At 47.7% G+C, this 20,994-nt stretch overlaps 1 protein-coding gene across 1 annotated transcript in view; it reads right to left on the reverse strand.

Moving 5' to 3' along the window:
- Positions 1 to 20,994, reverse strand: part of LOC135916602 (fatty acid synthase-like) — a 291,000-nt gene that overhangs the window by 86,056 nt on the left and 183,950 nt on the right. Inside the window, exons 11-12 of the mRNA XM_070532796.1 lie at positions 20,086 to 20,289; positions 13,477 to 13,734 (exon numbers count right to left, since the gene is read on the reverse strand). Of these exons, the coding sequence (XP_070388897.1) occupies positions 13,477 to 13,734; positions 20,086 to 20,289 (462 nt within the window). The remainder of the gene's footprint in view (positions 1 to 13,476; positions 13,735 to 20,085; positions 20,290 to 20,994) is intronic.

Consider the following 20,994-nt stretch of genomic DNA (forward strand, 5'->3'; position numbering starts at 1 on the left):
TTTCTACCATAAAGGTAGGGTCGAAATTTACATATTGCCCAAATGATTGCAAGGCACTCTTTCTCGGTTGCGGAGTAGTTTGCCTCTGCTTTCGAGAGCTTACGGCCGGCATAAGCAATTACTTTCTCCTGGCCGTTATTCCACTGCACTAGTATGGCACCGAGGCCGACGTTACTCGCATCGGTATGAACTTCAGTGTCGGCTGTCTCATCAAAATGGGCAAGGATTGGAGAAGCTTGCAGGCGTTTCCTTAACTCGTCAACAGCGTCTTGTTGTTCGCTTTTCCACATGAAAGCTTGATCTTCACTTGTCAGTATTGTAAGGGGCTCAGCAATGTTTGAAAAGTTTTCCACAAATCTTTTGTAGTATGCGCATAAACCCAAGAAACGTCGCACTGACTTTTTGTCTGTGGGTGTCAGGAACCTCGCAGCAGCTGCTGTCTTTTCGGGATCTGGCCGAACGCCTTCAGCACTGATGACGTGTTCGAGAAACCGAAGTTCATCGAAGCCGAATTCACATTTTTTCGGCTTAATTGTCAAGTCTGCTGCACGAATAGCTTCTAATACTAGTCGCAGGCGCTCTAGATGTTGGTCAAATGTAGTGGAAATGACGACCACATCATCCAAATACACTAAGCATGACTGCCATTTCAATCCTGCAAGCACAGAGTCCATCATTCGCTGGAACGTTGCGGGTGTGGAATAGAGGCCGAATGAAAGTGCTTTAAATTCGTAGAGGCCATCAGGGGTTACGAATGCTGTCTTTTCACGGTCCCGTTCATCCACCTCTATTTGCCAATATCCACTCTTGAGATCCAGGGAGGAGAAAAACTTTGCACATCTGAGCCGATCTAACGTATCGTCGATACGCGGAAGGGGGTACACGTCCCGCTTGGTTACGCTGTTCAGTTTATGGTAGTCGACGCAGAATCGAAGTCTGTTATCTTTTTTCTTAACCAGCACTACCGGAGACGCCTATGGACTGCTGGAAGGCTGAATAACGTCATCTGAAAGCATCTCCTCTGCTTGCTTCTTGATGATATCCCTTTCTTTTGGTGACACTCGATACGGGTGCTGGCATACTGGTCTTATGGCGTCCTCTGTTATGATTCTGTGTTTCGCAACAGACGTGCGCCGTACCTTCGAGGACGTGGAGAAGCAGTCAGAAAAATCCTTTATCAGGGCATATATCTGTTTCTTTTGGGCTTCAGCAAGTCTCGTGTTGACGGTAATTGATGTGTCGACACTGCAGGTTCCTTGCAGGGCAGTTGACGTAGTTAGGCTGCATAATTCGGTCGCTTCACAGAACTCGTGGGAATAGGCAATAGCTGTTCCTTGTGCGATGTGTTGGAATTCATTACCGAAATTTGTAAGTGCGACATTTGCACGGCCATCGCTTATCAGAACAAGGCCCCGAACCACGCAAATACCTTTGTTGAAAAGGAGCTCTATGTTTCCATCCGCTATGCCTCCGCGGTCGGAAAATCTTTCATTCTCCACAAGAACCATTATACTGCAGCGTGGCGGCACAGTTACGTCATCGTCAACGACGCGCAGTGCAGCGAGACGTCGCTCCTCCGATTCTTCCACAGGTACAGCTTGTTTTGTCGAGAAAGATACACTGGACCTACGTAGGGTAATTATGGCGCCGTGAGCTTGTAGAAAATCCATTCCCAATATAAGTTCCCGTGAACATTCTGGCAGTACAATAAAGTCAGAAACGTAAGTGAAGCCTTTTATCGTAAGTCTTGCGGTGCATAATAAGATAAGGGATGCATAATAAGATAAGGGGCGTAATAAGATGGCGCCTGCCGTGCGTATCTGCCGACCAGTCCACTTCGTCACAACTTTTTTAAGGTGCTTCGCCATCTTGAAGCTTACTACCGAATAATCAGCGCCGGTGTCGGCTAATGCATTCAGGTCGCATCCGTCTATTATCAACCGCAAATCTGACGTAATCGTTTCGGTCCTGCACCTGTAGACTGGAATTATCTTGTCACCGCACTGGAATCGCGTTGGAGGATCTTCGTAACTCTGGTTATCAGCGGCCTCACCTCCACAGGTCGCTTGCTTCAGTTTTCCTGGTGTGGGCTTGGTGAACGACGCCTAGGCAATCTTGGAGACGCGCGTGGGCTAGGCGATCGGTAGCGCATGGGCGACGGTGATCGTGGTTGACGTTGGCGAGGAGTAACGGGGCTTTGGCGCGTCGACAGGTATTCTTCGATCTCCGCTGGCCGTTCACCGTTTCGAGGGCATGGTGCGCTTAAGGGAAAACCCCTTAACCCAAATTGACGGTACGGGCAGAACCTATACAGGTGACGCGCTTCTCCGCAGTGGAAACACAGAGGCCTGCGGTCGTGGTCACGCCAGACGTCACTTTTCCAGGGCCTTTGTTGCACAAAACGAGGTGCACTACCTGCTGGAGGAGCATAGGCAGCCGGTGGTTCCAGTAGACGAGATGCACTGCATACTGTCGACGGGTAGGGAATGGTCGTCGCAACTGCTCCACTACTGTGTACCGCGGGTTGCCTGAGTACGTCGGCGTACGTTGGAATGCGCCGCGTCGGCTGTGGCTCACGCTCTGGATCCCGTATGACGTTCCTGAGTTCGTCCCGGACAACGTCGACGATAGATAGTGCAGCTGGAGCCTGAGGTATCTGCAACTTGTTGAGCTCTTCCCTGATGACTGACCGGACAAGCTCCCGTAGGGCTTCCAGGTCGTTTGGCAGGCCTCCAGGGAAGACATGGACAGGTGCGCAGCTTGCCTCACGGTTGTATTGCCGAGCCCGCTGCTCCAGCGTCTTTTCGATGGTCGTTGCTTCACATCTGAACTCGGCGACCGTGCGCGGTGGGTTGCGCACGAGAGCTGCCAAGAGCTCCTGCTTTACTCCACGCATGAGATGGCGCAGCTTCTTATCTTCACTCATGTTGGGATCAGCACGCTTGAACAGGCGGGACATGTCCTCGATGTACATCGCCACGTTCTCGTTTGTGAGCTGGCTCCTGGCTTGAAGTGCGACTTCCGCCTTTTCTTTACGATCCGTGCTGGCGTACGTTGCTAGCAGTTGTCGTCGAAATTCCTCCCAAGAGGTCAAAGAAGGTTCGTGGTTTTCATACCACGTTTTTGCGAAGTCTTCCAACACGAAATATACGTTACGGAGCTTCTGTCTCTCATTCCATTCATTAAAGCTCGCCACTCTTTCGAACAGTTCCAACCAATATTCCACGTCTTCGAACGAGTCACCATGGAATGTTGGCGGCTTGCGAGGTTGGCTTACGACTAGCTGTGACGGTGTTACCTGGGTAGTCATTGTGGCGGCGTCCGTTGTGGGAGTTTCTCTTGGCAAGAAGAGAAGAGGGCCGAATTCGGGCGAGTCACCTCGAAGACGGCGGCTGGTCCGCTGGTGTATAGGTGTCAGTTCCACGGGATGGACTCGCGGGTTGTCGGGGCAACGCTGACTTTCGTTCGTGGGGCTTCGACTCATACCCCGCACCTCCACCAGAAATGTAACGATGTTAGTAAAACAAGGATATTTAATAAAGGTGAACTTGTGCCCACAAGTAAAAGTCACTGCGGTCGTGCAGAAATCCGCGACAGTCGCGTTCTCCAACTGGGCTCGAACGATCTTCCTCTTTCTCCTCGCGTGACACCTCGTGCGCGTGGCGCATGCGACCCGGGTCCAACTGGCTGCCCCGTGCCACGAAGATCGCTGCCTGTTGTTGCTGAACAACACCACTCTACGGCGTGCACAGTGCCCAATGCAAAGGGCGTGCAACTTGAATGCCACCTTGTTTGTCGCGGCAATATATATATATATATATATATATATATATATATATATATATATATATATATATATTGTGACGAAGATCGGCAGGCTGAAAGCCCCATTGCCATCGCGTGGCTCGTACCCAGTTCGCTCGCTGGCTGCGCCCTACCTGCTGTTGCCGCGTTGGTCGCTGCTTCTCTACGACCCGAATAAACCCCCCTTACAATTGGTGGAGCTGCTGGGTACAACCGGAATTCTGAAACTTCGCAACCGGACACTGCAGCCTGTCTTCATTATGCCGGAAGAAGGACCACAGCAACCACAACCCGCTGGTTGTCAGCGGTTGCCCCGGTGACTACCGTGGTCTGCTCCGGCCCGCTGCGTCAACGCGACCCACCCATCTTCAGCGGTAGCGAAGACCATGACGTAGAAGACTGGCTCGCTGACTACGACCGGGTGAGCATCCACAACCACTGGGACGACACCCAAAAACTGAATTACGTATCGTTTTATTTGAGTGTTGTCGCCAGCGTGTGGCACCGCAACCATGAACGTGATCTCACGACGTGACCAGCCTTCAAAACTAACGTGACGGAGGTATTCGGGCGCCCCGCCGTTCGCAAGCTTCGCGCCGAGCAACGTTTGCGCAGTCGTGCGAAACCGTGCGGGGAGACATTTACAAGTTATATAGAAGATGTTGTCGACCTCTGCAACCACGATGACGTCACAATGGCTGATGCCGAGAAAATCCGCCATATCTTAAAAGGCATTGAAGCCGACGCCTTCCAGATGCTGTTGGCGAAAAATCCGGCGACAGCCTCTGAACTCGTCAGTCTCTGCCAAAGCTTCGACGAACTCCGCAAACAACGCCTAGCCACCCGCCAATCTCCTCCTCAGGCGACTTCAATGTCGAGCTTGGCTGTTTCCCCGGATAATACGTCGCTACTGCTACAGATCAAGGAGTTCGTCCGAGAAGAGGTGGCTCGTCAGCTTTCTCTGATTCCCCTCACACACGGCCAGTCAAATTCTCCGTTGGCGCCCGCTCTCCAATCTGTCATCAAGGAGCAGGTAGCCGACCACATTCTACCTTCTCTCCAGCAGGCTCCGGTTGCCGCTCCCCTAACGTACGCCGAAGTCGCTTCGAGGCCTGCACCACAGACCTACGGTCCCCTTCGCCCGCCTTTGCGCCCGCCCGTATACGTTCCGGTCCGGCCACTGGTGCAGTATGCACGACCTCAAGATCATTGGCGCACGGAAGATAATCGGCCGATTTGTTTTTATTGTGGCCGTGCTGGACACGTAGCACGTCACTGTCGCCTCCTTACACCGAACGTCCCCAACAATGTGCGTCCATATGCGCCACGTTTCCAACAACGCCGCAACTATTCGGAGACCTTTGAATCTCCTCCTGTTGTCGATACCGCATTCTCCGCCGCTCGCTGTTCACCTTCTCCTCGCCGCCGCTCGCTTTCCCCCATGCACCGGCGTCGGAGCCCTTTGCGCCAGGAAAACTAAATATCGCAGTTCAGGAGGCGAGAACTGCGGTGCCAGCGAAATGTATAAGGCCTCACACTTCCCCGAAGAACGTTATTAAAGTCGCAATAGAAGGAACATTGACGCTAGCACTTGTCGACACCGGCGCTGCACTTTTAGCGATAGATGCCCGTATTTGCCGCAAGCTCGGAAAAGTGACGACGCCGCTTTCTGGACTGTCTCTTCGAACTGCCAACGCGCAGCACGTCGAGCCATCCGGCGCCTGCACTGCTCGTGTCGTCATTCAGGACGTCCTCTATATTGTTACGTAGGAAGACGCAGACGAAAAGCTATGTACAAATATATTTACAAGGAAAATACGCTGCGCTTGGCCAAGAGGCAACAGCCCGCGCTAGCTTCTAATCGTCGTCGTCGTCTTTACACTGCTGGCCTTTCGTGATCGCACATATTGTGCCGTAGCAATATAGAATTCGTCGTGTTGCCATCATGTTCACACGACGTCATATTAGGTTGGGACTTTCTCTCCACACATCATGCGATCATTGACTGCGCCCGCGCCGAAATTGAGCTGTTTCAGTTTTCGACTGATCTTATCACTGACCATAAGGACCATTGCCGCAAAATCTCTGTTTCAGAAGACACCGTTATACCTGCCTGGTCTTCCACCCTTGTTAGTATCTCTTGTGATTATGTAGATGACGGCACAGTACTCTTCGCTCCGTCTGAACTCTTAGTTCGCCGCCGTTCACTACCACTGCCGTTCGCCGTCCTCGAGTTCAAAGCTGGCGCCTCTCTCATGTGCGTCGCCAACCCTTCGGCTGAACCAATTACTTTAAGCCGCCGTGAAAGCCTTGGCAGAGCAGAGCCACTGACTTCATCTTCAATATTTGACACGATGAACGACTCCACTTATATTGCTGCTCTCGAGGCATCGCGTCCACAGTCCCTACCGGGTTCTTTTACGCCAGCTATTGCCAGTGACCTTACGACGACGCAGCGCGACGAACTTCTTCGCTTGCTGCAAGGCTTCTCTTCCTCCTTTGATTGCCAAGCAACATCACTCGGCCGCACAACGACTGTTTCGCACACTATCGACACTGGGAGCCACGCACCAATTCGACAGCATCCCTACCGAGTATCGGCGACTGAAAGACAAGTTATCAATGACCAGGAGAACGATATGCTCAATCGCGGTGTCATCCAGCCTTCTAGTAGTTTTGGGCGTCACCAGTCGTCCTAGTTAAAAAGAAAGACGGCACCTTACGATTTTGCGTCGACTATCGAAGGCTTAACAAGATTACCCGAAAGGATGTATACCCGTTGCCACGTATTGACGACGCACTTGACTGTTTGCAAGGAGCGGAGTTCTTTTCCTCCTTAGATCTCCGCTCTGGCTACTGGCAGGTGGCCATGGCTGACGCTGACTGTTCTAAAACCGCATTTGTAACACCAGATGGCTTGTATGAATTCACTGTGATGCCGTTCGGTCTGTGCAATGCACCCGCCACCTTCGAACGCATGATGGACGGCATCCTACGTGGCCTAAAGTGGCATACTTGCCTCTGCTACCTCGACGACGTTGTCGTCTTTTCCCCTGATTTTCCGACCCATCTTCGGCGTTTGCATCAAGTTCTGACCTGTCTCCGGAATGCTGGCCTCTAGCTTAACTTAAGAAAGTGCCGATTTGCAGCTAGAAAACTGACTATATTAAGCCACGTTGTCTCCAAAGAAGGCATTCTTCCTGATCCTGATAAACTTCGCGCCGTATCCGAATTTCCGAAGCCCACTAACTTGAAAGCACTGCGCAGCTTCATTGGCCTATGCTCCTATTTTCGACGTTTCGTTCGCAATTTCGCTACAGTGATCGCACCACTTAACCAACTTCTTCAAGGCGACAATGAACTTTCTGCTTGGTCGGAAGCCTCTGATGATGCCTTTACGACTCTTCGTCACCTCCTTACGTCTCCGCCAGTCTTGCGCCATTTTGATCCAAGCGCACCTACAGAACTTCACACTGACGCCAGTGGTGTCGGCCTAGGTGCTGTGCTCGCACAACGCAAGAACACTAATGCCGAATACGTAGTCGCCTATGCTAGTCGTGCCCTCACGAAACCTGAGGCCAATTACTCAGTCACAGAAAAAGAGTGCCTGGCTATCGTATGGGCTCTTCAAAAATTTCGTCCATATCTCTACGGTCGACGCTTTGACGTGGTGACGGATCATCACGCTCTTTGCTGGTTGTCCAACCTAAAAGACCCGTCGGGCCGCCTCCCTCGGTGGGCCCTCCGAATCCACGAATACGATATCCGTGTCCTCTATCGTTCTGGACGCAAACACTCTGACGCCGATGCCCTCTCGCGCTCCCCAGTTACTTCAGACAGCAGCACTTCTACTTATAGACATGACATCTCACCACTTGACATCCTGGACATGGCATCGGAGCAACGAAAAGACCCATGGATCGTCATGATATTCGACCTTTTGTCAAATCCTCCGGCAACTTCGGCACCTCGAGCGTTACGCCGCCAGGCGCAGCATTTCACAATCCGCGACGGACTTTTATACCACCGCAACTACCAAAATGACGGCCGCAAATGGCTCTTAGTAGTGCCTCGCCACCTACGACAAGATTTGTGCTCCGCTTTTCATTCTGACCCGCAGTGTGGTCATGGCGGAGTGTCAAAAACTTACACACGGCTTCGCCTACGATATTATTGGCGCGGGATGTACACCTTCGTCCACAAATACGTGCGCTCCTGCATTGCCTGCCAGCGACGCAAGTGTGTGCCGCATCTCTCCACCGCACCTCTCCAACCACTTCCCTGCCCAGCTCAACCATTCGACCGCGTCGGCATTGATATATACGGGCCTCTTCCATCTACTGGCGCTGGCAACCGATGGATTGTTGTGGCCGTAGATCATCTAACACGGTATGCCGAAACCGCCGCCTTGCCTGCTGCATCAGCAAAAGACATCGCCTCGTTCATACTAAACAACTTCGTTCTCCGCCATAGCGCCCCTCGCGAACTGTTGAGCGATCGGGGCCGCGTATTCCTCTCAGACGTCCTGCAGTCACTCCTATCTGAATGCCAAATTATTCAACGCACTACTACTGCTTGTCATCCACAGACCAATGGCTTAACAGAACGATTCAACAGAACTCTTGGTGACATGCTATCAATGTATGTTGCATCTGACCACTCCAACTGGGACCTTGTACTTCCGTTCGTCACTTACGCATATAACACTGCCTCTCAAGCCACTACTGGATTCTCGCCATTCTTCCTGCTTTACGGCCGCCATCCCTCCAGCACCATTGATACTGTTCTCCCGTACCGGCCGGACCCTGCTGAATGCTCACCTGTTTTTGCGATTGCTCAGCATGGCGAGAAATGCCGACAACTGGCCCGTTCTTTGACGTCTGCTCAACAGTGCCGCCAAAAAGAGCGCCATGACCTCAATCCTCCCCCTCACCCCTTCCCCGTCGACTCACTCGTGTGGCTTTGGGTCCCGCCTGTTGCTGCTCCTGGCCTTTCGTCCAAGCTCCTCCCGAAGTACCACGGGCCCTACCGCGTGGTTGCACAAACATCACCAGTGAACTACGTGGTCGAACCCGTATCGCCATCTCCCGATCTCCGTCGACGAGGGCGAGAGACTGTACACATTGACCGGCTGAAGCAGTACTACGATCCGCCCAACTCTTCCTAGGTCGCCAGGATGGCTACTCTTCAATTCCGGGGGTGATTGTGACGAAGAAGATCGGCAGGCTGAAAAGCCCCATTGCCATTGCGTGGCTCGTACCCAGTTCGCTCGCTGGCTGCGCCCTACCTGCTGTTGCCGCGTTGGTCGCTGCTACTCTACGACCCGAATAAACCCCCGTTACAATATATATATATATATATTTATATACAGTAGCCAAGCTATTAACCCTCCTAGAGACATTTGAGCAGCCACAAGTACATATGCTGCGAGAAGCCAGTTGTGGTTAATGATGTCAGCAGCTGCGAATGCCCGAGTGTTAACAGTCTAGCAAGCCCACTCATAGGTATAACGGAAAGAAAAAAAAACATTTCTTAACTGTAGTGTAATGACGAAGACAGCCAACGCGTCACTGCTGCCCCTCGGTCCCTGAACTGAGGAAGACGAATACCCGAGCCTTAGTGCTGCTGCCTTCCTCGATCTTGCTCTAGGCTAGTACTGCTCAGCGCTGGAGTTGCGACTTCTGTTAATTAGTTTTAGATGGTTATTATAACTGCGCTAAAAAACGAGGACACAAGAAAAAAAAGCACACCACACCATGAGCGCAGACTGCCAACTGCAGAATGCTGCACAGTGTTACAACGCCGCGCAGAATGCCGCCAAGCATTAGATTTTTTTCACCAGGTCCCACTCTTTCCGTAGTAAAGTTTGTAAATTCAATAGTCGCCGTCACCCCCACTTTCCATGGTAGGGTTCCCTAGGCCACAATTTAAGCCTTCGTCACTTCATGACGTCATTTCCACATCTCTTGATAGGTGTGATATTCCCCGTTTGTTGATATGACGCTTTTTTTGCCGTTTTTGCTTTCTACAAACGATTTTATGCTCTCATGGTTCGCCTTTACACTGGGTTTTTATTAAGTGCCATATCCGTTTCCTTTACATACTGATGGTCTCTTCCTGTATTCTTTCAAAATTTTATCTCTCACTTTTTAAGATGCTGTAAGAATGGCTTATGGTTCTTTTTGTGATCACTTTTCGCAATCTTGGATACACTGTTACCCAGCAGATAATCTTTTACGTTTTTATGTTTATAGGCACATGTGACATTGACTATATGGACACACTCACAGGTTCCCGAATGAAATATATGTATGTTGCTTGCTTTCCAAAAATAAACGGTTGGCAGTCTGCGCTCGTGGTGTGGTGTGTGTTTCTTTCTTGTGTCCTAGTTTTCTTGCGCATTTATAAGAAACATCTAAAGCTATGAACCAACTAGCCCACTAGAACGTCCTCCTCATGCTAATAAGCATCGTTGCATTTTGTGGAGGTGCGACGTATGCCTCACCGTGTATTTCCAAGGCCACACTCTTCCAGCCACTGCTGCCCCCACCATGCCAGACGACGCCGATGAGCGATCAATCTCTTCAACTCTCCCATTACCAGTGGTGCCACTCTTCAGCGCGACACAGCTGTGTTGAATAGCACTGGTGGCATTGACGCCGGCGAGTGGTTGTGTTTCTATGAACGCGTTAGCGAACACCACCAATGTGTGACCTCACGAAGTTTACGAACGTTATATTTTATCTTGCAGAGGTGGCCAACATTCCGTTCTGGAGCCACACGTGTTCCAACTTCGTCTGATTTTAAAACTGCTTTTGGACGTGTTTTGCTGACCCGCCGAGCGAAATCTTTGCAACAAACAGCACCTTCGGCAATGAACACAACTGACCGGAGAGAAAATCATGAGTTACATAAAGAATCTCCTCGATCTATGTAACCAAGTGAGTTCAAGGATGACAGAAGAAGAAAATAGACAAATACTTCGGGGCTTCAAGGATGATGCCTTTGTGCTGTTCACGGGTGAAAATCCCACCACTGTTGTCACCGTCATCACATACTGCCCAATTTTAATATATTGCGTCGGTAGCGAGGGGTTAGGTGAAATCCCTCGCCAAAAATTTCCTCTAGTCAAATGTATTTCTAGCCAAGTGGTTTCTGCCAGCCATGCTGTTCTTTGCTGCCCCGAATTAAGGATTTTTTTCTTGGTGAGGTAGTCCTCCAGTTCTCTCTACTTCTCTCAACCAGGAGCCTGCCCAACCGCTGTCGTCGACCATACAGTAGGTTATCCATGAGCAAGTTGCCGTGATCCTTTCTTCGATCACCTTTAGGAAACATCGATCACCCCTTATCACTTATATGCATATAACGTCATGTCGTTGAGACTCGGCAATGCGCCCATCAGATTCGAAAACATGACGGATCAAATAAGTAGCAGTATGCAATAGAAAATCTGTATATGCTATCTTGATGACATCAACGTGGTTTCCCCCACATTTTTTACACACTTTACTCGTCTCCACCAAGTTAGGAAACGTCTCATAAAAGCTGGTCTTCAGCTTAACATCAAGAAGTGAAGAAGTGTCCCTTTGCAGCCCTCACCTTGATCAACTTATGCCACGTAGAGTTCAATGACGGCTTTATTCATAATTTTCTGAAACCTTGAGCTGTCGTCGAATTCCCCAAGCCGACATCAACGAAGAGCCTCCAGAGCTTAATGGTCACTGAAAGACCCCTCGGGATGTCTCGGTCGCTGTGCATTTCGGCTACAAGAGTGATATTCAAAAAGTGTAGAGTCTGGCTGCCACCACTTTGATGGGGACGCTTTACTCCCTCTTCTATAACCCGTAACACAGCGTTTGTCTCGCCACTGTATACGGATATCTGAGTGCTCAACGTTAGCGCAACGCCTCCAGAGCAACGAAAAGATCCGGGGATTGTTGCACTTCTTGAGTTTCTGTCGGATTTTACCGGCGTCACGGCCTACCACGCGCTCCGCGATCAATTCTCTCATTCTACCGTTCGAGGCAACCTACTCTGCCACCAGAACTACACACCGCTTGGTCGCAAGAGGCTTCTATTAACACGCTGGCCTCTGTGCTCCGACACTTGTGCAGCTTTCCATGCCGGCCCCCAGTGTGCTAATGCAGATCTGCTGAAAACTTATTCAAGCTTTCGTGAACGTTTTCTAAGCAAGGTTGCGCCAGCGTTTTGTAGAGCTTTGTCCGCAAGTGTATCCATGCTTGCGAAGCATGCCAACAACGTCGGGTTCGTCTGCGACGATCGAACAGCTCTCAGCAACCGCTATATCACCCTGCACGTCCTTTAGATCACGTCGGCATCGACCTTTACGGCCTACAGCTGTGCACTGTGTCTGCGAGCCGGTGAGTGATCGTTGGTGTTAAACATTTCACCCGATAAGCTGAGGCAGCCACCCTCCTTACCACTACAGCGCAAGAGGGTGCTATCTTTATCTTTCAAAATTTCATGCTTCGGAGTGGCGCTCCTCGGGAACTTCTCAGTGACAGAGCGCGTGTATTTTTGTTCCAAGGCATTGAAGTCATCAATGTGGAGTTCCGTTTCATCCACCGCACATCTACCCTGCACCAGCCTCGAACTAATAAGTTAACCGAGCGCTTAAATTGAACTCTTGTTGACATGCTCACTACACAAGTCGCGTCCGATTCCTCCGACTGGGATATGTTCTTTGTTTATTTTGTTACACATGCTTACAATACCACGACACAAGTGACTGTAGGTGTTTTGTCATTCTTTTTGTTTTGAAGAGAATTCTAGTGCACCATCGCTACAGTAGTGTCATGCGAGTTCAACGCCCACCAATGCCGGCCCATAAGTCACCAAGTGCGCTGAAGAATTCCGACAACTTGCTGTACCTTCACGAAGAAAAGTCATGCTCACCAGCGAAATTGACATGACAATGACCTCGTCACTTCCACATTCCGTATCGGCTCCCTCGTTTGGTTGCAGGTTACGCCCCGCGTTCGCAATCTTCCATCTAAACTCTTAGCTCAATACCAACAACATTACCTAATCATCAGCCGTACATTTCCAGTAAGGTGCGTGGTCAAAGCACTGCCGCCATCAGAGGACTCGCGGCGTCGCGGTCGCCAGACCGTACAGTCAGGCCTTTGAAACTATTATAGCCCCATTATTGCGTCGTCACCATGATTAGACAAGATGGCTGCTCGTCTCTCACGGAGCCATTGTATTGAGTGAGAGAGCCCAAGCGCAGCTGTCGCCGCTAGGCTCCTGAACTGAGGAAGATCAAAACTCGAGACTCAGTGTTGCGCACTTTCCGCAAGATTGCTCTAGGCTGGTGCAGAAGAGCGCTTGTAATAATGAATACTGCTGTATGAACCACATGAAATGGAATGGCATTACAAGAGGGTAATGTGCGATTAAGAGAGGAAATATGGTGCACGAAAATATGCTAACCTGGGTCTAAGTCTCTAAGTGCTCCATTTTGACAATGGCTACACCTGTCCTGTAAGAATTCGGTGTCTTTTTATTAACTGTTATAGGTAAAAACGCGTTAGGCAACTAGCAATACTCACAATGAAATACTTGCTATAGCAGTAAACAACCGAGAATTTCCCCGTCGACCACCTCCTGGCACATATATGCTACATTAAATGAAAGGAAATAATATTTCACCTGAGAAAACGAGGCGAAATCATTCCACTTGGCGACGGTCCAGGTTTCAGAGTGGTCCCAGCTGACGAGATGCCCGATGCTCGGAGTTCCACGTGGTACGGGAAGTGGTACAGGCGGATAGAGCGGTGACAAATCGAGTTGCACGCCTAGCAAGTGCAACTTTCCCAAGGAATTTAGGAAGTATGTGTGGTTGTCAACCTTGCGCTTCATCAGGCCGAGGCAGCTGGCGTCGGGCCCAATGGCACGTCGCAAGATAGCCTGCACATAATTGAGGAGGTGGTATGTTACGTGGGTAGATGAAAAATATGCTATAATTTGTCTATACTAAGCCGAGAATAGCGCTGTTCTATTTACCACACTTCATTCTGTGTTGTAATGTACGTAAATCTCAAACACTGCTACATACAAGGATAATGTAGAGCCCAGCTGTATATCTTCCCTTTTATTCCATATACATTGCAGCGGAGTTTCTCTATGTTTATTCTCCTGCCCTGAATGAAACAATGACCAGTTTTCGTCCAGAGAACGCGCAGTACGTAAAAAGCTACGAGACACTTCGGTTGAGCAGCGGAATAAGCCCTCGGTTATTCAGATGAGGTTCGATCATTTATTTATCGATAACGTTCGTTACAACTGGGACGGTGCCTCAAACAGTTTAGTAATAGCTCCTGGTTTTGAATCTAGCGCAAGTTTTCCAAACGTATCATCATCACTATGCTAACAATCTCATCACTCTGCCACAGACGTTGTGCTTTTCAATGTTCATGCGAAAAGCATAAGTAACGATTTCCTCAGTTTTTTTTTCTGGTTTCTTCAAGTCCTCCTCATGTTGTATGCATCACAGAAACATAGCTTCATGAAGATATTCACGGCTCAGAATTTACGCCTCCTGGTTACACTGCCGTCCGGTATGACCATCAGAATAAGAAAGGCCGTGGTGTTGCTTTGCTTTTAAGTTCAGATTTTAACTGTATGGTTTTACCAGGTCTTCCTAATGTAGAATCGGTTAGGTACAAGTTACTAGGGCATAAACAGAAGTTGATAATTTGTGGCCTTTATCGCCGCCCTGCTAGACCTAGTGACTTTTTCGATATTTCGCATTTTATACGTGACCATAGCCTAGAAAGTCCTAACTTCATCGTTATTGGTGATTTTAACGTCGCTGGCATTTACTGGCCTTCGCTTACATAATTCGCCCCTACTGCCTTTATTTGCAGATATTTAATTACGTTTTCTTTGTCTGATAACCTGATACAATTAGTTGATAAGAATACGCGACAGAACTCCATACTTGACTTATTGTTTATTATTGACAGCCTTGCTCACTTAGGTTTTAAGTACAATATCTTGGAAGGAATCTGGGATGAAAACGCAGTTCTCGTACATATTAACTGTGTGATCCCACATGAGCGCTTTAGCAAATCCACATTTCATGATGTTAACAAGGCTGACGGTAGGGCGATCACTGATGCTCTGGCAGATAACTTTGACCATTTTTTGTCACTCAGTACCGAGTATCATGTTGACCGTCTTGTTGATTGTTTTGAGTCGTTAGTGATATCCTGCGCCAATAAATACGTTCAATTAAAAACACGAAAAGATGAAGAATAAAATTCATTGGATTAATCGGGATATCTTGCACCTGACAGGCCATGTAGGCAGACTACGCAAATCAAAGCAGCCTAATCATGCGCTTAGCGTTCCTTTAGAAAAAGCGAAGGAGGAACTTCGCACTCGTACTAAATTGCTAAGGATTTCTACTTGTCAGTGCAACTCTCTATACTACTTAAATCAAGCTCCCGCAGGTACTGGACATGAATCTGACCTAGTGCAACGTGTACTACCTCTTCCAAGATTAAAGACGCTATTATTATAGAGTTCGCCATAGTTTGTAATGCTTTTAAATCTTACTTCCGATCTGTTTTCACCCTCCATTACCAGTAGTTCAAAAACTTAGTTATGATTCAGAAAACAATAAACCAGACGATATTGTAATAAGTTATCAGGGTGTCTTAAGCATAATCTTGTATTTCGACACTAAAAAGAGTACCGGTTCAGATGGTATCTCAAGTTCTTTCCTTGTAACATACTCACTATGGAGAGTTCAGCACCTTACAGCGATCTTTCAGTAATCTTTAGACTCTGGTGAAGTACCCACTAAACGGCAAACAGCCAAAGTCCTGGCTTTGTATAAATCATGTAATAAACATCTATCTAATTACAGGCCAATATCTCTCACACCCCAGTCATGCAAGATGTTACAGCATCTTGTTACAGATTATTCACAAACACATAATCAAATTCCTTAACTCTAATGACGTTCTAACATCTGCCCAGCATGGTTTCCGTCATGCTTATAGCACTGTAACGCAATTACTCGATTTTGTTCATGATATTGCTTCTAACCTATACATATGTAATCATGTGGATTCCATCTTTATTGGCTTCTCTAAAGCGCTTGGCTCTGTGATTCATGCTAAACTACAGGTATGATGAAACGCCATATTGAATAATCCGCGTCTCGTTTCTTGGATTGCCAGTTTTCTTCATTGCCGATCACAATTTGTTTCTTTTAACTCAGTGGAATCAATTCCTGTCGACGTTACGTCAGGCGTTCCTCAGGGATCCGTATTAGGCCCTGTAATATTTCTAATACATATGAATGATTTACCTCCTAGCACCTGAACTAAAACTCACGTTATGCAGTTCACTGTTTATTATACCAATCCATTAACTCCGTCGATGGACACCACCATGCTTTCCCAATCCCTCATGCCTTTCTGCGCTTGGTACAAAACGTGGCTAACGAACATGAGTTGGATGGCATTCAGCCTAAAAGAGTGTCTCAGTATGAATACCTAAGTGTCATTCTAACACAAAATATTTCTTGGTCTAAACATATGGCTTATGTAAACTGGAAAGCCATAAAAAATTTGGTTATTAGCGCCGCACTTTAGCTGAGACCACCCATGATACTGAACTGCTAATATAAAGAACATAATTTTTCACAGTTCTAGAATATGCATCTGTCGTTTGGTTGCCCTACAAACAATGTGAAATAAGCCCGCTCAATAACGTTCAACGAAAATCTATTCGCTTCATGTGCCAAAATTATAACCGCCGTTTCTCACCATGACAAGCTCAACAATCTTTGAATATTCAGCCATTATTTTCACGTTATCGCATTAAAGCCTTAAAACTTAGCATTAAAGCACTAAACCTCTGGTCTTTATAATTGTAACTATATCACAATTACCATGGCAACTTGTGCCCGTAGTTCCCACGCCTTCAACATAAACCCTATTTATGTGCGTACTAAAACATTCAAATAGAGTTTTCTTCCACGCACGTTGCAGCTTTTGAATTCTTCACCGGTAACATTCGTTCTCTGTCATCAAATATTTTATAGCTACCACGGGTAAGCACTTCGCTAACATGTAAAACGCTTCCTTTTTGATCATTAATTTTTTTCCGTATATGTGTGTTTCTTTAGTGTAATGTATAGTAACGTGTAATGTTCGCACTCCTGCTGTAGCCTTATATTGGGCTCCCGTATATGTAAATAAAAAATAAGAACTAAAATATAGCAAGAAATGTTTTTTAAATATGAAACACAGCTAACATGCGTTTTGTTACAGCATCTCCGCTGCCTTAAAGATAGCTCGTCGTCTTCGACAACGCTTATCGACTGGGAACCGCCACTACGGCCCTTATTCCAACACTTCGTCGCAGGAAGCCTACGTGGGGCCATATAACGTAAAACTATTCCAATATGTTTTTAATCCAATGCCCTCACGTCAAACTTACGCAACTGCCAACGCGAGCTAAGGGCGATGACCCGCAGCGTTGCCTGAGCAGCCCAATCAAACGCTCCCCTTGTTTATAGAAGGCAACTTTTGTTTTCTCTCAAAATGAATAACATTGTCTACATTGAGCGGATTTTCTTATCTAATTGGCAGAATAGAGACGAGGAGCACGCTCAAGTGGAGAGGATTTCCATGGCACCGAGCCAGTGTACTAAAAATATATAACCGGATGAAAAGGGAGCTGCCGGCTTCTGCAATTGGTCCGCTTTCTCTTACCTAGTTTGCGGTGGCTTGTCTAAAATCATGGTGGCGCATGGTAAAGAGAGCCTTCATGCGTGGTGACGGCTGCAAAGCTGGTATCGTGGGGAGATTCGCCGGCGTCGACGAAACTCACACCATCGTGGCGAGCAAGAGATTTGGAGAGAGTCGTGTACGTGCTGTGCGGCATGCGTGGTTGTATTCGGGGTGCATGTTTCTAGAGATAGGGTCGGCGTGAATACAGGCTTGTATGGTGAAGGGGATCTAGTGTTTATGGCTGCGTTGATGGTGGTAGGTGATACCGAGCGAGGTGAGGATATGGCGGCCCGTTGCTGTGAGAGTGAGTTTCTCCAGCTGAGAGTGACGTTGGGCCTCGATGAGCTCGTCCAGTGTGTTATGGACGCCGTGCTGGTGCAGCAAGGGAGGTCGAGGGCTGCTTTATAGATACCCCATAGGAGGATGTTGAGTTTGGTTTGTTCAGCCTTGTACCAGTCTAGATATGTAGCAACGTAGGTGATGTGGCAAATTATGAATGTCCAGATCAATCAGAAGAGATTCTCCTCTTTCATACCCCCACGGCGGTTGGAGACCCGCTTCAAAAGTCTCATGGTGTTGGATGTATTGATCTTCATTTTGGCGAGGGCCATTTCATTCACACCGTTCGCCTCTATAAGCAAGCCGAGCACATGGATATTGGTGACGAGAGGTATGGAGCTGCCATTCGTGAGGTGAAGCGCGATGTCTGTGTACTGGCGTTTAGCAATGGGATACTTCGGACGGCGGCAATGCAGAGTAGGCCTGCAGGGGAGGAGTTCGGACTTCGGAGGGGAGCAGCGAAGCCACGTGCCTTGAAAATAGGTCTCGACTGTTTCAATGGGGGATTGCAGTGCCGTTTATATTTGGCCGTCACTGCATTGATAGGCCCAAATGGATATATCGTTAGCGTAGAGTGTGTGGGTGACACCGTCCACTTGCTGCAACTCCTTGACAAGATTGATCATGACGACATTAAAGGGCATTGGTGAGATAACAGAGCCTGGATGGTCCAAAAAAGTGTTTGACCAATCGCGAAGGGCTGATTGCAGAATTGGAATAGAAAAGTTTCGAATAGCTTTATGATATAGTGCCCTTGGTTCATTTGCTTGCAGCGCAAAAGTGGCTCTAAGCAATTAGAAGAAGCAGTAGAAAGCAAATGGGGTAACTAACTAATATATTGAAGATAACAAAATTTAGTAAAGCGGTCTATACCTACATCTTAATTTAATGAAGTTTGAAACAAATCGATTGCGAACTCAAGAAATAAAATTAGGCTATTTCATAACGAGCTTTGAAAAAGTTCATTGATATGGAACAGCTCCACATTCTCACGTGCCTGGTAATTTTTGTTGCCTTGTTACTGCATTTGTGCGCTGAAAGGAAATATGTAACCACGTGGTCTCTAATGGACCGACGGATGTGATGAAGGCCATTTTTGAAGATGTTGTGCACTCACTCCCGTTCACTAATGCAGTACCTTGCCCTTGCAACGTTGACATTTCCGCATGAAGTGATGCACGAGACACAGTGGTTGGTAACACAGGAGCCAAATGGATTTCAGTGCTTCACATGGACGTGACCCTCAACCGGTGCTGGCTTGTCATCCACTCAGTCACTGCACGAAAATTTCAAGCCTAGCCTATTCTCTGTACCGACCACCTTGTGAGTTTTTACTTTATTGATAAGTAAGAAAATGTGTTGTTTGAAAGGGATTTGCTACTGTGCACGAGGTGAGCACTGCTTCGTAGGGACCACTCAACAGCACTAAGCCTCAGAAGGTCTGTAGGTGTGCCCAACACTGCAAGAAAAGGTCGATGAAGCGTGTTGACTCCGTTTGCTACTATTAATAAATGAAACTATGTGCTGCTCTTTTGTTAAAAGCATTTTAAACCAAAGTTCTTTACCAATGGGTGGATGAGGAGGGGTGCGCTCACTCTAGAATGCACACTGATAGAGAAATGTGCTATGATATACAGGCATTGCATTGCTGTACTGCGTGAACTGGTTCTCTCTTTACCATAAATTGCACTAATCTCGTCGATTTTGATCTCGTCTTTTTGATTAGAGATTTTGATCCTCAGCTTAGTGGTTGTTAATATTACGATACGTCGCGGGGATGAAGAGCCTGGAAGCTGTTCTCATTTTCTGCACATTTTCTACCCATCTGCCGTTCCTGAGTGTTTCTCTTCTATTGGAGCCCATTATTTTACTCTAATACCTCACCTTTTATTTGCTCTATGCATTGCACGTCGTACCAAACTTCAAATAATCCTTTTATTCTCAGCTAGGCTATCACCTACCTACCCGCCTTAGATTTCTTACACATACTGATGTGTTTCTGTTCCTTACTGTCAGGCCAGTCATATTACATTACATCCATTGTTGCGCAGTCCTTGGCTTCTTTACAAGTCTTTTCCTTAGTATCCAACTTTCGGGTTCATGGGTTAGAAATGGTATAGGGCAATTATTGCACACGACCATTCTTTAAAAGAGTAAAGGGGTACCTCACCTGCAAGAGGCAGTGTGGTGCAACCTCCACCAAGATGGCGTCCTGGGGCACATGCTGGAGTGCTTCGGAGAAAAGCACAGGCGATAGGAAGTTGTTGACCTGGTACTCCGCCGAGCACGTTTGAGCGAGCGGTTCATGCCAGCGGTGCGGTGGCACTGAGGAGCTCAACCAGCGCTCGCTGCGGGGCTTTGGTTCCGGAATCACCTATGTGATATTCACAGACTGTTAACGGCTCAGCGAACAGAGTGTAATTGGCGCTAACATATCATTTTAAGTCTCATTTGTGATATAGCCTCCACATCGCCTCTAGCGGCAGTAAGTTTGATACAGGCGTTGAAATCGATGCTTCTTCTAAATTTATTGAACGAAAGTGATTCTAGATCCGCACGGTCTTTCGAGTATCATCTGGCACTTTTCTGTGTAAAATTTTATCGCAAACCACATCAATCATGGGTGTTTTAACTATGATATTCTATGTTAATGCTATGCAAAGAAATATGACCAGCGAACCATTTATTGTGTCAGCTTGATCCCGCAATTAGGGCCATACATGTTGCGCAGTCATTTATGTGTTTGAACCAGTGCGCCTGAAATGTGGACTCAAATATCTTGTCAGTCACATATTTCAATAAATACTTAGCTTACCTAGGGAAAGTGTAAAACGTAAACTACGCTTGTCAATCGACGCTTTATCTGCAACGCCGGCTTGTTATTTTTCGTCGTGTCACTCAACGGATTGATCGCGTCTTCAAAAATCAGCAATTGCTATCACTGCAATGAAAAAATGAACACAGCCGTGTGATTTACGCTACTGTATTCATCATCACTGAAATGTAAAACTTAAGCCTCCTTAATTTAGGATTTTTAGGCTAAGCCTACTGATCGTTAGTAATACGATACGCTGTGGGA

The sequence above is a fragment of the Dermacentor albipictus genome, chromosome 2 (assembly GCF_038994185.2).
Source record: "Dermacentor albipictus isolate Rhodes 1998 colony chromosome 2, USDA_Dalb.pri_finalv2, whole genome shotgun sequence".
Taxonomy (NCBI): domain Eukaryota; kingdom Metazoa; phylum Arthropoda; class Arachnida; order Ixodida; family Ixodidae; genus Dermacentor; species Dermacentor albipictus.